This window comes from Xiphias gladius, chromosome 4 (genome assembly GCF_016859285.1).
Source record: "Xiphias gladius isolate SHS-SW01 ecotype Sanya breed wild chromosome 4, ASM1685928v1, whole genome shotgun sequence".
Lineage (NCBI taxonomy): Eukaryota > Metazoa > Chordata > Actinopteri > Istiophoriformes > Xiphiidae > Xiphias > Xiphias gladius.
Window position 1 is genome coordinate 19,150,860 of NC_053403.1, and position 18,484 is coordinate 19,169,343.

The 18,484-nt window shown below is 39.4% G+C and overlaps 1 protein-coding gene across 11 annotated transcripts in view; it reads right to left on the minus strand.

Annotated features, from left to right (window-relative positions):
* The window catches only part of LOC120789293 (centrosomal protein of 128 kDa-like), a 46,301-nt gene that overhangs the window by 26,568 nt on the left and 1,249 nt on the right, over positions 1–18,484 (minus strand). For 7 of the 11 annotated variants that reach the window (XM_040125917.1, XM_040125927.1, XM_040125920.1 and 4 more), the window contains exons 4-16: positions 17,924–18,050; positions 17,459–17,577; positions 17,008–17,099; positions 16,022–16,094; positions 15,624–15,746; positions 12,964–13,050; positions 12,052–12,126; positions 10,313–10,460; positions 7,736–7,875; positions 6,337–6,408; positions 5,828–6,025; positions 2,641–2,829; positions 1,651–2,112 (exon numbers count right to left, since the gene is read on the minus strand). In XM_040125917.1, the coding sequence (XP_039981851.1) occupies positions 1,651–2,112; positions 2,641–2,829; positions 5,828–6,025; positions 6,337–6,408; positions 7,736–7,875; positions 10,313–10,460; positions 12,052–12,126; positions 12,964–13,050; positions 15,624–15,746; positions 16,022–16,094; positions 17,008–17,099; positions 17,459–17,577; positions 17,924–18,050 (1,905 nt within the window). Of the gene's footprint in view, positions 1–1,650; positions 2,113–2,640; positions 2,830–5,827; positions 6,026–6,336; positions 6,409–7,735; positions 7,876–10,312; positions 10,461–12,051; positions 12,127–12,963; positions 13,051–15,623; positions 15,747–16,021; positions 16,095–17,007; positions 17,100–17,458; positions 17,578–17,923; positions 18,051–18,484 lie in introns of those variants that run through there. The other 4 variants (XM_040125921.1, XM_040125922.1, XM_040125924.1 and 1 more) reach the window with 4 other exon arrangements.

The window sequence follows — 18,484 nt, forward strand, 5'->3', positions numbered from 1 at the left end:
AGTTTTCTGTCTACAATAATCACATTATCACACACAGTTCAAGATTCAGTACATTGGAATGAACAACAATGAATGAGTACTAGGAGTTTCAGGAGTGACACAAACAAAAAAAATGAGAAAACAGAACTGCTTTGAGTGAGGAAAGAGAAAAACAGATGGAAAATGCAAAATCCGAACTGGAGGGAGGCAGTAAGAGAGGGATTAAGAGAGAAAGAGAGACGGCGAGAGGGAAGATAGAGTGGAGGAGAAATCAGGAGTGAGAGGACAAGGACAAGAGAATATGTTAATAAATTGTAAGCTTTTTCTGACAGTTGACTGTATCAAAATAGTAACAGGCTATGCTCTGTGAATATTGGGTGGGCTTCTTAGAGACATCTGCGGCACCCGTAGGCTAGTACTTAAAAACACTGCCAAACGCCCTTGTCTTTACTGCACTCGGAAATGACACCATTACAATGAGCTATGTCAGATATTAATGCCATTCAGCACAGCTAATGGGCTAAAGTCAACCATATCAGAGAAGACCATGCCCCTTAAGAAACAATGTACCCATGAGGACTCATCATGGGGGTAGGGTGATATGGGAGTAAATCAAGTGGAGTCCCTTATCTCCCGCACTCTCTTTATGAGACTTCTGAGGTCTGATATCTGGGTTTTTAAATATTCACGCTTGGAGCTTTGGAATGGCCGTGAGGATCCACAGGGCACCACACACCATTAAGAGCTCAGCTATCCTCGATTCACCCGTACTCAGAGGACAGAGCCCTGGCGAATGAGGAAAATTACTCTAAATGAGAATTATATCTGTGTCTCGCTGAGTCGGAAATATGCCAGATGTTTAGTAGCTGAGGCATGTTACCCTGTGCTGAATTTGAAGTGTGTGCCAATGATACTCTAAATGTCAATTCGAGTGTGGCACTCTGTGATCCATGTCTAGATTTGAAAAGAAGATGGTTGGCTTATGACCTTGACATCTCAAAAGATTTGACAAATAAGAGTGTGGTGCATCAGATATATTATCCAGAGCTCAGCGCTGCTTTTAAAGGGGCCTTTCAGGGTGTATAAAGGAATTTTTCAACATTTTTAGAAATACACTTATTCACTTTTTTGCTAAAAGTTAGATGAAAAGATTGATACCAATCTCATGCCTGTATGTTAAATATGTAGCTAAAGCCAGCAGCCAGTTAGCTTAGCTTACCATAAAGACTGGAATCAGGGGGAAACAGTTGGCCTGGCTCTGTCCAAAGATAACATTACCTGCTTTCCAGCACCTCTAAATTTCACTAATTAACAAGTTATCTCTTGTTTGTTTAATCTGTACAAAAACTAAAGTGATTATGTGCTACACTATTTATTGACTGGGACCAGCTGCCAGGCAACCAGTGGAGGCTCCAGGAAGTTGCTGGTTCCAGATTTTCTTACCTTGGTACAGAACCAAGCTAGCTGTTTCCAGTCTTTATGCTAAGCTAAGTTGACCAGCTGCTGGTTCTAGTTGCACATTTAATGTACAGACATGGGAGGGATAATATAATTCTCGTCAAAAAAGCAAATAAGCGTATTTCCCAAAATGACAAACTGTTCCTTTAACTGTACATTTCCTTTACAGAAAAAAATACTGATTTATAAATAAATATTAAAAAAAGTACCTACCTTTACGTCCTTTAGGTGTGCCTGCAATTCATCTTGCTCCTGACGGTAGAGCTTAACCGTGTCCTGTACTTCACGATCCTTTTTTATCCTGCTGTCTTCCATCATTGCCTTCATGTTGTCCAGTTCCTTCTGATGCACCTCTCTCTCAAGCTGCAGCTGTTGCCCAAGTGCAGCCTGCTCTTCCTGCACCACTGTCAGTTTAGCCTGTAGTTCTAAGGCAACCTTCTGGAGTTCCATCCTAGAGCTCTCCTCCTTAGCAAGCTGCTGAGCTAGCTTGGTACGGGCTGAGTTCATCTGCTTCAGGGCAGCCTGGAGCTCAGCCCATGTGTCCTCATCTCTTTGACAACGACTGGCTTGGGTGTCAGCTCGCTCCATCAACCTCTGGTTCTCTTCCCTTAGTCTTGCATGGATGGCAGCCTGACGCCGATTCTCTTCCTCCAAGGCAGCTGAGGCCTCCCTTACCTAGAGTTAGGAGCATTATTAGGATCATATCAAGGTTCTTTAATCTGAACAAGATAAATTCATCTACACATTTCAGCCATGTCTATGGTTAGACTGGGATTTGTACAAGAATGTGAATTTGTTTGTAACCACCAAACCAGCTTTTTGGCAAAGAGAATTGATATATACTGTATCTTCGCAAAACTTCAATGTTACAACTTCAGTGCTTGCTGACTACTTTCATATACGTGCCATCATTACATGATATCTGAATAGCATACTTCATGGTGGCAGTTGGGTACTATTTGATTAAATCTATGTGCTGATTGATATCATTTTTGAAAAGCTAAGGTAAACTGGTCTTGAATCAATGAACCAGACAGGCTGATGGATTCAAATTTAAGGAACATTAAAAATTACTAGAAGCACATTGTTCTGTTAAAACCTGACCGACAGTCTACAGTCCTATAAGTTAAGAAAAAATATGTTAATTCTGTGTCCCTAGTGATTTAAAAGATAAATTCTATTTCTGGATGTTCAACCCCACACCTGCCGGATTTCCTGCTCCAGTGACAGCTGGCGCTGGCGGGTTTCAGACAACTCAACGTCCTTGCGGTGGAGTTCTTCCTCGCGCTGGGCCAAACGGCCAAGGATTTCAGTGAGCTCCCTGCGGGTCGACTCAGTCTGCTGGCTCAGCGCCTTCAGCTTGGCCTGAGAGCTCTCTTTTTCTCTGGCTGCCTGAAGGGAGAAAGAGAGAGCACACAAGTGGGGGAGGGGGTGGGAGAGAGAGAGAGGAGAAGGGAAATGAAAAATGACAAATGAAGAGGAGGAAGATGGTGTACAAAGAGGAGCTCTAACGATAATGATGAGAGCTAGAGAAAGAGTGACAGAGAGACAGAGGGAGAAAAACATATGCAGTACGAGCTCTTGCACTGATAGGGAAATGCTAGCACTCAGCTCCCTGATAAGGGACAATGGTCAGGTCTGTTCAGAGCAGATTGCTTCTAATACTCTGGCTTTGACTGGAATTTAAAAAGACTTTGCTGTAGCTCAGAACCTAATCATATAATTGAGCACTTGATTCTCTCCCGTAATTCATTAAGGGGGCAAAAATGATTCTGTAATTAATTTGTCACGTCGAGTATGGCAGGTGGGAGTCTGTCTGTCTGCCCGTGAGGCTCGAGGCTGCTGACTGTGAGTTTGGAGGTCACTTCAAATGGGATGGAAATCACTGGGCGGTGACTTTCAAGCTAAAATAATAGTCAGGCGATAATTATTCAACTAAGCACAACAACTGTAACATACCATGGAAAGGTATGCAGACTACTTGACTTCATGTTTGGTAATATTATTTAGTTAATAATTATTCAACTAAGCACAACAACTGTAACATACCATGGAAAGGTATGCAGACTACTTGACTTCATGTTTGGTTATATTATTTAGTTAATTCAAAATACATTATTCAAGAGTTTTAAATCTGACTTTGATACAAAGCCCTCTATGCTATAAAGACGAAACAAAGTATGAATTAAAATGAGTAGTGAAAGGAATGCATAAGTATCCAACCTATTTGCTTTTTTAGGCTGAAGAGCAACATTAATAAAAAGCTCCATAAAATTTCTCATTATTTATTACTTATACTGGTATTTTTCAAAGGATATTCAGGAGTTCCAAATAACATTTTATTTTCATTATTTCCTTTAAAGCTGGGACCAGTTTCCTTCTCTTCATCATTAGAGGGCTGCACGTGACATACAATATGGACTGCAAAGGGTATGTATTTAATGTATATCGCCCCTTCATATACAGTGCACAATCATTATACTTAAAGGTATAGAAGGTGCTGCTTTTGCTGATTTTCCAGTCCATTTCATTGATGAAAGGTAATTGAGACCATGCACCAGAAAAATTCATATATTTAAACTTCTGTATTTTCCCAGTGATGTGAGGGTGTTGATTTTTTTTTCTCTGATATAACATAATGAACGAATAGAGATCTAAACTCGTATGGTATGGAGGACATCTCCATACTGTAAGTGAAACAAAGGAAGGAAGACAACAGCTTAGAAACAAAGAGCTGCTAAAAATATTTGAAATATGACATCTGAGTAACAGAGTAGACATTTGGTGTTGTGTCTATAATTTCCACAATACATGCTAATATTCTGTGCATCACTTAGTCAGTTGTAGCAACCTTCCACTATCGGCTAATGTATTCTGACATCAGCGGGTTGCACAACTGGGAGAATTGGCTGAGATAAGTTTTGTTTTCTTCTCGCCGCCTCGGGAGGCACTACAAATCAGTCTACTACTGGAGTTGAGAAATACATTTCTGTACGGAACATTATTGATTATTTCACTTTTTAGAACACGCTGTCATAGTCAATGCAGTTTAGCCTGAGCCTGAGTCCACTGCTAAAAGAATGCACCAAGTCAGAGTCAGAGAGTCAGAGGCTCAGTTCTTGCTAATAGTGCAGCCAGATGGCTTGCTGCTCGTCCAGCCAGCCAGCAGCAGTAGCAGTAGCAGCAGCAGCAGCAGCAGTAGCAGCAGGAACATTTGAGACAGAGCTGCCTGTAGCCAAGGAACAGAGTTGACTTAAATTAGTGCTGCAGTTGCTTAACAGTGCCTACTGATACCTAGTCAATAACTTTTGCTGGATTCTGTTGCAAGTGTGCAAAAACTGTGAGCTTTCACTTTGTTCAAACATAAGCCAAAAGCGTGAGTACTGCCAACAGGAACAAGAAAGCAGATGACTACTAGAGGTTTTGATTGATATTTTCACTACAGCAGGCAAAGACACAGTAATGCTTTAACTCCAGCTAATGGACAATAACAATCACAGTTCTGCATGCCCATTATCAAATGCATAAGTCTGTTTATTGTATATTGTTGCTGTACATGCAATACACAATGTGTGTGTATATTTTTCATGCAGGGTGTTCAGAGGCTTCACCATCAAGTATCTCATACAGAATGCATATTGATACTTTTTCTGAACAGGAGAATGGCAATTTCTCTGTCAACATCAATGGCGCTACGGTGGTTTAAGTTGTAATAGGCTACACCTACCATAAATACAAACTGGCCATTCATATAATATACAAAATGTAACTTTAAAGATGCACTCAGTGATTTAGTACTGCACTTTCATAAATCTAGGATTAAAAAAAGAATGGTAAAAATCAAAGAAGCAGAGACAGACATCCTGACTTTTAGTCTCTTCTATGGGTCAAGCTCCAAAAACCCTAGATCCTACATTTCCCAAAATGCAAATCAAAAGGATCATTCATTAGATCCCCCCTACCTCCTGAATGCTTTTAAACCCCACAACTCCAATGAGTAATGTAGACTTACTGTTAAAAAAGCTAAGATAACCCTGCTGACTTCATCATCATTCATTTTTTAAATTCTGGAATGCTCCCTCCTCAGCCACATAAGACTTTACACAACTGTTTTCATGGGCTAAGTAGTACTCTCCATAAAGAGTTGAGTTCCCCTTTAAAGCAAACAGGATGAGATAATTGTGTTCACTTATGTTAGTTTTACACTTTGTTCCTTCCATTTGCAATATTTTGAGATAAGACAGAATAGGGCATAATAGTCCCCTAGAGATTGATTTTGTCAATGTAAGAAAACAGCAAACATTATAAAGATCAACAGTTACTTATCAAAGCTACTACTGTAGGCTGTGGTGTCAAAACTTGTGTAATGAATGCATCTGCCTAAACTGACCTGCAAGAACTTGTCAGTATGGAATTGAGCCTGGGCCCTCACCTCCTCCAGCTCCTTCTGCAGTCTCTTGCACTTTGCCCTCCACTGGCGCACAGCCTCCTGGGCCCTGGTCTTCAATTCTTCTCTGCTCCTTGTGCTCTCCTGAAGTAATGCCTCCATCTCCCTCTTCTCTGCCAGCCCTCGGCTCTGAAAGGATGACTGAGTTCATGAATAAAGTGTATACTCATTCTTTATAATCTGAATCAGTGTTTTTTAACCATGAGGTGGATCTTAAAATTTCTCATAGGCCTAACTCTGCAGGATCTCATTACTGCAACTTTAGTTTTTCAATTCTTTACAGTGTAATTTTGTGAAGTTCTGGCCCCAGACATGCCACTAAACACAGCGTGTTTCTAATTTAAATTAACGCAAGAAAAAAGAGAAAAAAAAAAAAAAAAAAAAAGAGTCTTTGATTTAAATAACCAGTGTACTGATGAATTGCGATGTGACAGAGTAACCAATCAAAATACCTGTATCTCCCTCAACTGTTCCAGCATTCGTAGCTGCTGTTGCTCCCGCCGCACTAGGTCTGATGACAATTCCTGGTATATAGAAAAGAGAAAGGTCAAGGATGTGTGTGTGTATGCTTGTGTGAGTACTACTGCTAATGTTAAGAAAAAGACAGAAAAGCAAGAGAAAGGGCCATACAGGGGTGTTGAGGACTGTGTTTAGGGCAGTTGAAGATACATAAAAGTAGAAAAAGACAGTTGATGTTTTGGAAGAGAAGCAGGAAAAATAAGAGGTATGATAGATTTTAAGAAAAGATCAAAAGTAAAGGGCGGGTGTGGCGAGGAAAGAAGAGGAACACGGACAAAGACAGAAAGGTCAAAGAAGGTTGAGACTGTATTTACATGCTGCTTACAATTGGATTACCTGCCATGCCGGTCTGAAAAGTAGTCTAAGAGGAGAGCTACAATAGATTAACTTCATATCACCAGAAGATCACAATCACTTTGAAGTTTCAAGTTTGATTGAAGTCTAAAGTAAGGGCAAGTAAGGTTACCCTGGTGCCGTTTAGGTATTTATACTGAATGAGACTATCAGTTAGGAGTACTTAGTCATAGCCTGCTTAGTCATAGACCTATTAGACTGTATATAAATTCAGTCATTGAGAAATTTAATCTTCCACCCTATTCTCCTCATTATACCTAATTTTTGCTCATTTACCATTAAAATGAAACACTTCAGATGTTTATTTTGATCTAGACATAAAAAACATAAGAGAGGCCCCAGGTGATACATGCAAACACTCACTTCATCTTTTAACACCTACTTGGCAATAGCGAAGTGTGGAAGTTTAAACACATCTTCAGAGAAAGAATCATCAGAGATTAGAGGGATGTGCCAGACCTTAAAGTGCAGTAATTCTTACTAACATTTTATTGATACCCACCATAGCCTTGAATAGCCCTGTTTAGCAAGGGGATGTATTATTCTAGATTTTTTTTGTGTCTTGTTATAGTGATGGAAGTGACAAAGCACCAGTTTGAGAAGGATAAATGACTGCTGGTTGACTTCTGATCTCCTATTCCAACTGTCACTTAATCTGACAATTTTAAGAGGATCAAGTGACATGGAGTTGGCGGAGGATGCGACCACGGATGAGAGGCACCGACAAACTGAGATAACACTGCTCAGGGTGGAGACGCCAACATGGGTAAAGTCAAAGGCGTGCTTGTGTTGTATTCATTTCAACTTGAGTTGAGAGACTGTCAATGTTTCCCATTCATTCTTTAGAGTATACTGCAAAGATAGCCTAATGGATGACTATGGAAAGACATGCGATGCCTTTTCTGAACCACTGGTGTTATAAGCTCTTGTTGTTTTAAATAAATACCAAGTGTCACACAATTTCTCTGATACACACACCTCCACCTGTAAGCTGAGTTGCACCCTCTCTTTCTCCTTGCGGTCCAAAGCCCTCTTCAGTTCTTCAGCCTCACAGAGCACAGAGGCTTTGCACAGCTGGACTTGCAGCTCCGCCACTTCTTTTTCTAGGTCTAAACGATCTAACACACATGTACATGCACACACATGTGCAGACAAATAATCAAACCACTTATTGCAGGTGGAGACATAAAAAGAAGAGCACATAGTTACAAGCACCTAGAGGAAACTGACTTAGGGAACAAACAGGAATAAATACATCTTTAAAAAATAATAATAATAATAATAATAATAATAATAATAATAATAATAATAATAATCAAGCCTAGGCAACATTTTTTGAGTAAGATAAATATTTAAGCAGATTTAAATTTTGAATTATTTTCTAACCTTACCCTGAATTTTTTTTTACCCTTTTACCCAATATTTAGTGAGGTCAAGTGCATGTTTGGCTGTCAATCACTTCACTTGGTCACTTGGGGCAGACAAATAGTTGATAGACATGAACAGAATATATAGTTAGGTACATAAGAATTGGACAGTGACACAATTTTTGGAATTTTGCCTTTGTACACCACCCCAATGGATTTGAGATTAAGCCATCAGGATGTGATTTTGGTGTAGACTTTCAGTTTTAATTCAAGGAAATTTAACAAAAATATTGCACTAACCATTTAAGAATTACAGCCATTTTCATACAGTCCCTCGTTTTCAGAGGCTCAAAAGTAATTGGACAATTGACTGACACTCAGTTTCATGTTTCTTTATTGTTTAATTATTTCATGAAAAATCAAGCAGATAAAAGGATAAGGATTATGTTTTTTACTTGGATGAAAATCCTTTGCAGTCAATGACTACAAGAACTCTGGAACCCATGGACATCACCAAACGCTGACTTTCCTCCCTTGAGATGCTTTGCCAGGCCTTTACTGCAGTCGCCCTCAGTTGCTGCTTGTTTGTGGGTCTTTCTGCCCTCAGTTTAGTCTTCATTAAATAAAAAGCATATTCAATTGGGTTGAGGTAAGGTGACTGACTTGGCCATTGAAAAATATTCCATTTCTTTGTCTTGAGAAGCTATTGGGTTGCTTTCATCGTAGTAGTTCTACTACTAGTTCTGGTCATTATCCATCTGTACTGTGAAGCATTATCATCTGTTTTGCAGCATTTGGCAGAATCTGAGCAGACAGTATAGCCCCTTACACTTCAGAATTCACCCTTCTACATCTATCAGCAGTCACATTATCAATAAACACCAGTGACCCAGTTCCACTGGCAGCCATACATGCCCATGCCATAACACTGCCTCATGTTTGACAGATGATGAGGTATGTTTTGGCTTATGAGCCGTTCCTTTCCAACATCAGTCCAAACAATCTTGTTTCAGAACTGGGCAGGCTTTTTAGATGTTTTCTGGCAAAGCATAATCTGGCCTCTCTCTTCTTCAGTGTTATCAGTGGTTTGCACCTTGTAGAAAACCCTCTGTATTTACAATGATGAAGGCGTCTCTTGATTGAAGACTTTGACAATGATACGCCTAAGTCCTTGAGAGTGTTCTTAACCTGGCTAGATGTTGTGAAGAGTTTTTCTTCACCAAGGAAAGAATTTTCTGATCATTCACTTTAGTTGCCTTTTGTGGTCTTCTAGGCCTTTGGGTGTTGCTGAGCTTGCCAGTGCATTCCTTCTTTTTAAGAATGTACCAAATTGTTGTTTTGGTCACTCCTAAAGTTTCTGCTATCTATCTGATAGGTTTGTTTTGCTTTTCAGCCTAATGATGGCCTCCTTCATTTGCATTGACACCTCTTTGGCCTGCATATTGAGAGTTCAGCTACCAAATGCAAATTCAACAACTCCAGACCTTTTATCTGCTTGATTTCTCACAAAATAATTAGGCAACACCTGGCCATGAGACTTATTGTCAGTCAATTGTCCGATTACTTTTGAGCCTCTGAAAATAAGGGACTGTGTATAAAAATGGCTATAATTCCTAAACAGTTAATGCAATTTTTTTGGCAAAGCCCTTGAATTAAAGCTGAAAAGTCTACACTTCTATCACATCTTGATTGCTGTCATTTTCAAGCTTTCACTGCTTTTTAAGGGCCACTGATGCCCTAAAATCAATACCATTACAAAAAAGTAAGGCACAGACAGAAAAGATTTTCAATACTTTTCTCTAAGCTACTTTCAATTTTCTCCCCTTTTATTGTCATAACCTTGACATTCTTTTACTCTTTTCTTTTTGTGCCATATTGCGATGAACTGTCTGTCCTCTCACCAACACTCCACTTGTCCTTTCACTGCCTTCACCTTTGCTGGCATTAACTCATTCTCCCACTCTTAAAGGTATTTTAATCTAGCTGTTGGCAATTCATGTGTAATGTCTGAAGATTTTCTTTGTGGAGAAATTGATAAAAATAACACAATGTATTATCAGCTATTTCTATGGTTACAAAGTTGGCATAACAATCATTTTAACCTGAACATTTAACCTACATCCCAATCCTCTCTGTCCTGAACATGCGCCTTTCCCTCACCTCCGGAGTCCAGACCTAAATTCAGTACCTGGCCCTTGCAGTCCACCTCTTCCCTCCTCCCTGTCAGTGTGGTTGCCATGTGGCTGAGCAGTGGACTGAGAAGTCTCCGGCCGGGCCCTCTGAAGCTCAGTCTTCTCCTTCCTCATCCTCAGCAGCTCACCGCGCATGTCATTTACCTGGGGATCATCAGCCATGTGAGCAAACACAGAGAAAGACATCACACAGATGTTTTCTTTCTCTTCACAGCTTATTGTTTTGTCTCATTGGGGTTTACTGTACATCTTCATATACAGTGCATTTAGAAAGTATTCCGACCTTTTCACTTTTTTCACATTTTATGTTGCAGCCTTATGCTAAAATAATTTAAATTCATTTTTTACATCGTCAGTCTACACTTAATACCCGATAATGACAGAGCAAAACATTATTTAGGAAATGTTTGCAAATTTATAAAAAGGAAAACTGAAATATCCCACTGACATAAGTATTCAGACCCTTTGCTATGAAAATTTAAATTTAGCTCAGGTGTCTCCCATTTCTCTTGATCATCTTTAAGTCATTTCTACACCGTGACGGTAGTCTACCTTTGGTGAATTCAATTGATTGGACATGATTTGGAAAGTCACACTCCTGTCTTTACAAGGTCTCACAGCTGACAATGCATATGAGAGCAAAAACCAAGCCATGAGGTCAAAGGAACCGCCTGAAGAGCTCAGACAGGATTTTGTCGAGGCACAGATCTGGGGAAGGCTACAATAAAATTCTGCTGCGCTTAAGGTTCCCAAGAGCAAAGTGGCCTCCAAATTCTTAAATGGAAGAAGTTTGGAACAACCAGGACTCTTCCTAGAGCTGGCCTCCCAGCCAAATTGAGTCTCTCTTCAGTGAAAGACATTTCAAGGCCCACTTGGAGTTTTCAAAATAGCACCTAAAGGACTCTCAGAGTGTGAGAGACAATACTCTCTGGTCTTTGAATTGAATTGTTTGGCTCCAATTCTAAGTGTCATGTCTGGAGGAAACCAGGCACCACTCATCACCTGCCTAATACCATCCAAACAATGAAGTTTGGTGGTGGTAGCATCATGCTGCAGGGGTGTTCTTCAGTGGCAGGGACAGGGAGACTGGTCAGGGTTGAGGGAAAGCTGAACAGAGCAAAGTACAGATATATCCTTAACGAAAACTCGGTCCAGAGCATTCAGGACCTCAGACTGGGCCGAAGGTTCACCTAACAGGAAATTTACTCTAAGCAAATAGCCAAAACAACACAAGAGTGGCTTAGGGACAACTCTGTGAATGTCCTTGAGTGGCCCAGCCAGAGTCCTAACTTGAACCCAATAGAACATCACTGGAGAGACCTGAAAATGGCTGTCCACCAGTGGTCCCTATCCAACCTGACAAAGCTTGAAAGGGGCTGCAGAGAAAAATGGCAGAAAAGCCCCAAATCCAGGTGTGCAAAGCTTGTCATGTCATACCCAAGAAGAATTGAAGCTGTAACCACTCCCAAAGGTGCTTCAACTAAGGACTGAGTAAAGGGTCTGAATACTTATGTCGACGTAATACTTCAGTTTTTCCTTCTTAATAAATTTCCAAGGATTTCTAAAATTATGTTTTCGCTTGTTATTATGGGGTATTGAGTGTCGATTGATGTTGGAAAAAATGAATTTAAACAACTTTAGCATAAGGCTGCAGCATAACAAAATGTGAAAAATCCGGGGGTCTGAATGTGTTCTGAATGGACTGTACAATCAGGAACAGTGGCCACAAACAAACCTGTTGAACAAGTGACTCTCTGCTATCCTCTGAATGTTCTAATAGTCTTCTAGCTCTCTCCAGATCCTGCTCCATCTGAGGAAAGCATAATAAAAAAAATGTCTGGACAATACATAATAAAGTGTTAAATTAATGTGGACTCAGCAGGAGGTGTGATGTCTTGGAAGATTCAGAATGAGCATCTCCTACTGTATATTATTAGCTATGTAGCATCTACGATTTACAAGTTCAGAATGTATACAATTTGAGTTAAGGCACAATTATGTAATAATTTAAAGACAAAATTTAATTTTCAGCTGAAACGTTTTGATATACTATATATTTGAATGCTAACTACCTATGCAGCCAATTTCAGTAAATTAATGCCGAATAAGTGAGGTAGGAACTTTTATAGGGCAAAGTTTTATTACCAGCTGCGACGGCTTACCTGGTATTGTTTTCACCTTGTTAAGTGCAAGTGTGTAATCATGGCAAAATGTGGTCCTGGAGACACCTACTGTAGAGAGAAGTACCACAGAGGTGGTTTTGAGTACTGTGGTAGGCGCGCATGTGTATGCCTGTGTGCGTGCGCACGCATATGCACTGTCTCTCTGTCTGTTGACATAATTTGTCAACATGATAGCGTCACAACCTTGCAAGATGCAGTCACGAAACTTTATAGGTGTGTATTGAGATCAAAATGAAGGCTGAGGTACAAGATGGGTGTGGTCCGATCCATGAGTTCTGAGTACTGATGTAATAATGTAGTTATGGCTACTGAGTACTCATGGACCAGCACATCAACACGTTGACGGCTTTCCAAGCTGGTGTGATCCCATCACAAGATGGTCTCTAGTAACATTTAGTTATTTATAAAATCAGAGGATTTCTACTTTAATACACGAACATTCCTTCAAGACAAATTTCATTCACCTTGGACTTCTCCTTCTCTGCTTTCAATAACCTGGCTGTCATGGCCTCTTCTCTCTCATGGGCTTGAACTTGGCATCTCCCTGAAGTCTACAAAAAACAAGCACTATCACACACAGGACACAGCATGTATTAGTATAAGAGCACACATACAATGCAACGTGAGAGGTACTATTGCATCATAGTATTCCCCATCTTGTCTTCTTGGAACAAGACACTGGCATCACGGTGGATTTGTACAAGAGCTTAGATCCCACTCAATCCCACTCATTCTGAGTGGACTATGGTGATGAACTACCAGCTGCTAGCAATAACAGCTACCCAAGTGACTCATCATTTAGTGGATTCACATCACAGCAGTAGGGAATAAATGTGCCCTCTGCTCTCCCTCCTCTCCTGCCCTTTAGTAGAAAAAGAGATTATTTTCCTCTTCATTTCCTCTCGCTTGTTTATTTACCCTTAATTTTTGGACAAACGCATTATTTACCATCGCCCAGGGCCCTGCTGGTGTCCCATTAGGGCACTACAGAGGAAGGGGATGCAAATGAATTGGTATCTACTATCATTACGCAGTGTGTTGAGAAGTCTAGCTTTAGAAGGTTATCAGTCTGGATACAGCTACACAGTGCCCCTCTGTGGTCTAAAAATAAACTGCAGCAGGCATGAGAGACAATCAGACTGCTGCCAAGAGCTAATTAGCTTATACAAAACACTGTCCTCCACACCAGTAACCAAGAAATAAATGGTTCAGTTATTTCAAAAATGAACTAAAATTATGCTGATGTATACTACAAATAACTTGTGTTGCTAAATTGAAAGTAGCAATGTAAGAGAGCAATAATACAAGATAATGTGTTCTTTACTGTGACTGTGGGCATGCCATCTACTGAGCACATCCACCTATGAATCTACATCTCTAAAGTGCAGCTAATGACAGAGTTCTCTTGGCTATTAATGCTTTTAGACAAATGCATGCCTAAAACGTAAGTTGCAATTGCTTGTTTAGCGACAATTTTCACTGCATCAGAGTAATTGCCTAGGTGGGCATTATAGTCTCATAAAGCAGAGCAAGAGGGCTAGGTGACACAGTGGGAACACTGTTTTAATAAATAATAGAAGACAGCAGTACATTAGAAGGAAAACCCTTCAGTAAAACACAGTGACCCAGCAAGTACAGAAAATTTGGGAATTTTCTTTTTTTGCATGTTCTTTGACTGTATTCGAGTATATTTTATAGACAACACTTGTCACCACAGTAATAAATCACTGTTTATGTGGGAAGATTACGTTATTGGTATTTGGTTTTGACATCTTTTCTGAATTCTTTTTAAAAGGTGAGGAATAACTCCTCAACAGAGATAAAAAAAAATTTCAGCAGTCATTTTTTAACACCACCAAGCTTGCATTTTAGTCATTTGTACCAAATTTGGCAGCCAGAATGTCTTATGATTATTTATAGATTTATTAGTTAGTTTTAATAAATTGTGTAAATGTCAATGGTCTGTATTATTACTCAAGAAAAACCAACAGGCTTTTGTTCCTTCTGCTAGTCCTATGTGGGTAAAAATTTATCCACATTTAGAAAAACAATTCTACAGCCATGCTGGAGCTCTGTGAGGCTGTACTTAGGCACATCAGTGCTTTGAGCTAAATGCTAACTTCAGTGTGCAAAGATTACTCAAAATGACAGTGTTAACATGATGATGTTTAGCAGGTAATGTCTACCATATTCACCATCTTAATTTAACACGTTAACATTTGCTAATTAGCAAAAAACAAAGTACATCTGAGGTGGCTGGGAACGTTATCAGTTGTGTAGGTTTTTGGTCATTTACTAAATTATTAGTTTACTTTTGGCGGCATGAGACAAAAAGTCAGAGGATCATAAAAAGTCAGCAGGTTTCGACTTCTGGGGACTATGAATGTCGCATAGCCTTCCTCCTATCAAGGCTAAAAATTAAATTTTATTGAATGCTTTTCAGTACTAGAGAGCATGACCAAAATTATTTATGAATGCAATGATTCTTCCCCATATTAGATACTTCTTGACTAGTTGGTCTCAGACCTATGGAACCACCCTCAAGGGACAAAATACAATCCAGCTTTGAAGGTCTTAGACAAAATGCTGAATACTTAATACTTACCTAATACTTCTTTCCATTTTTGGATTTTGATGAAAACTAAAGTACAAAATAAGTAAGGAAGTGTTCATTTAGCCAATCAGCCTTTTTTTTGCAAGCATCACTCAGCTGGAATGCTCCAACTAATTTGACAGACTTAACAACCAAAATACTTTTGCTAGAAAGTTGAAAATTTGGCTACCGGAGGTGCCAGCATGATATCTGAAATATTTTTATCGTGCTATGTCAATCAGTGTCTTTGTAGTGTATTTGAAGTCCAAATACCATATAATGTCTGATGTTGATTGACTTGTTTGCCTGCTTTATTCTCTTTTTATGAGTGTATCTGTGTATGCATCATGTGTCCTTAATACTTGCTTATAAGACTATAGCTTTGCACTCCTTTGTGATGTTTAACCTAAGTTGCTGCTCTAAAATTCGGACTGTCCTATGTGCTCCTGTGTGTCTGTTAATGTGTGGTGTCCTTAATAAATACATGAGTGAAGTTAGATGAGTCAGATGAGTGGTGGAGAGGAGCATCACCTCCTGCAGCTCGTCAGACATGGCCACCCGCTGCTCAGGCCTTCTCTCTCTCTCCAAGCTCCTCTCCTCAGTGTGCATCTCTCTCTCCAGCTCCTGCAGACGCCGCTCTACACGAGATGACACCTGCAGACAGTCAGATGGAGAACGCCTCAGGTCATGCAAACATCCCCGGTACAGGAATGGCAGGATATGATAAATGAGACAACAGGAAATTAAAAGGGTGGATAACTGGAAGTATTACATTTTTGATGCCAAATGGTATGCACGACATGTTTTGTCCATCAATAACTGTGATGAGATATCCTGGAATTCAGGATACATCCACTTTTCTTCTCATGTGCACATAGCTAGAAAGCATAATCGACGTATTGGTAGTGAATTCCACAGCCACAACTCACCGAGTCTTGTCTTTGGGAAATTGTCATGTGGCCTGTGAGGCTCTCAATCGCCTGCTTGGTGTTAATATCAGACCTATAAAAAAAAAAAAAAAAGACAAATCCAGCAGACTTTAGATATTCAGTTCTCGGCCATTTTGAAAAATCCTATTCCAGGACATCATTGATCAAATTGTGCATGAACAACGTATTGCCACTAAAAGTAATTATGGAGTTTCAGATATTGAAATAAGCTGGTGGATCGCTTTGGTCTGGTCAGCAGCCCTAGGAAGGAGAGATTTTTTTAATAACTTCAAAATGTCAAATTTTAATGTATGTTGAGATAAAAATCTGCCTTTGGATGTTGCAGTTGCATCTCTTTAATTTTCCCATGACAATTTTATCACTTTCTCATCAAGGAGATCTCAAAGACCTGGAAACCATGCACTGATTTTCAAAGCTCAAGCAAAAACTTTTTATGTTCAGTGGATATGAAAAGTATTAGATCAATATCTTGCACTGGTCCAGACTCTTGTTAAAGCAAAAATTATTCTAAATTCAATTTGAAGGCATGCAGACTGAGGAGACAAAGGTCATTTTGTGTCTCTTTTTAATAAACTATAAGAGATGAGTAGATTTTAAACACTGATTTGTGTTTTCTATGCAAAATGAAAAAAGGAGCCTGTTTTAATAAGATTTCATTTCAGAGGCAATTATACAAAAATATCTGAGCATAAACATTTTTTACTGTGCATGTCCAATATCACCATTTCAGATGTCTTCTTGAAGCTTTTCAAATCTGGCAGTGCCAAATTGGCAAAAATATTAGTACAATTTTATGTTTTTCTGTTCTTTTTTCTTATGCTACTTGACTATGAAACCACTATTTGGACCTTCTAGCAGCCCTAAAAACCACCTTAATAAAAACAAACCAAAAAAAAAAAAAAACTGGTGAGTTCACTTGTGTTTACTGTTTTTAATGTTCAGGCTTTGTTCCTTCTCTCAGATACCTGTTCCTCCTGAGGATTTCATTACCCAAGTCATCAGACAGTCTCTGCTGGTCACAGCACAAATCCCTCAAGGATTGGTGTAAAGAATGAATCTGTGAGACAGCCACAAATACATACTGACTACAAAACTTAAGACACAGCCAAAGCACAGCAGAGCTAGCAATGATTGCATTTACAGAGTTGTACATTTATAGCAACCACTGTGGTAAGCATACTTCAAAACTACATTTGGACTCATGAATATATACTAGACATCTGTAAATAAAACACCAACATAACCAATATCTGATTTAAATGAAGTTTTATCAAGTCCCTTTTTACCTATCAAAAATAGCATACAAAATTTTATATCTATGTTGCTGAATCAGTGTGCCCTCTTGTGGCGACTTTCTGGAACTACATGACGTAACAAATAGCATTGATTGGTAGTTGGTCTTTCGAAGTTGCTTACATCCTCTCCTGTCAGGCTGGCATCCTTGAAGTGAACACCAACAGACTGAGACCTCCTCCTCCTTGTTGGAGTGCCTTTGTAGTCCCTCAGTGGAGTGGTAGGGTAGAAACGCTGGCCTTCTGAAATCACAGATGCACAAATGTTATAAAGTGTTTGTTTTTGGAAACAATTTGAGGAGCTGGTCACTTTGAAAAATGTTTAACCAAATAAACTCCACAAATTTGCTAATGGTACCACACAGTCCAAACTTTATATTATTATGTGCAAAGGTAGATTATTGTAGTGTTTTTATTTATAAATTAAAGTTAGCAACACAGACAAGAAAAATCAAGGTGGTCTTTTGTTTTCACCTCTGTATTTTATCTCCATGCTATCTGCCAGTATGTTTCATCTTTTTTCAAATTATCCAAAACTAACCTCAATCAGAATACATCTGTCAGCAAAAGGCTTTCTGTTTCTTCATACCTGACCCTGAGATAGCCTCCAGGTCACTGGTATGCAGGGTAGAGGCTGAAGCTGAAGCACTCCGAGCCCCATTACTCAGCCTCTGTTTCTGCAGCTCAGTGATTGACTCCTCCAGGTTTTCCCTGAGCTGGTGCACAAAAAAAGCACACATGATTGACTAACCTAGGAAACAGAAAATAACACAGCTCCTAAATAAAAATCACACCACACAGAGGAGGGGGAGTCAAAGAAATTAAAAAGTGACAGAAAATGAATACTGAGTACTGAATAAACAATGCGAAATGTGACTGTGAGATAACTTAAATAGTATTACTAGGCATTCAGATTGGTATGTTATTGTCCTTGATGTGTTGTTATGGTTATGCACTGAAGATGTGGATTTACGGAAATTTCAAAGCCCTCACACTGTCCCATGTATTCATTCTCCAGTTTTGCCGCCAGAGTGCTCCCACACTCCCAACTGCTGGAGAAAAAGTGACATTTTGTCTAGAGTTTCCTTAAACTTGGCTATTTTTTTCAAAATAGCTCTAATAAGTATCATTGTTATCTGTGTTTCAGTGC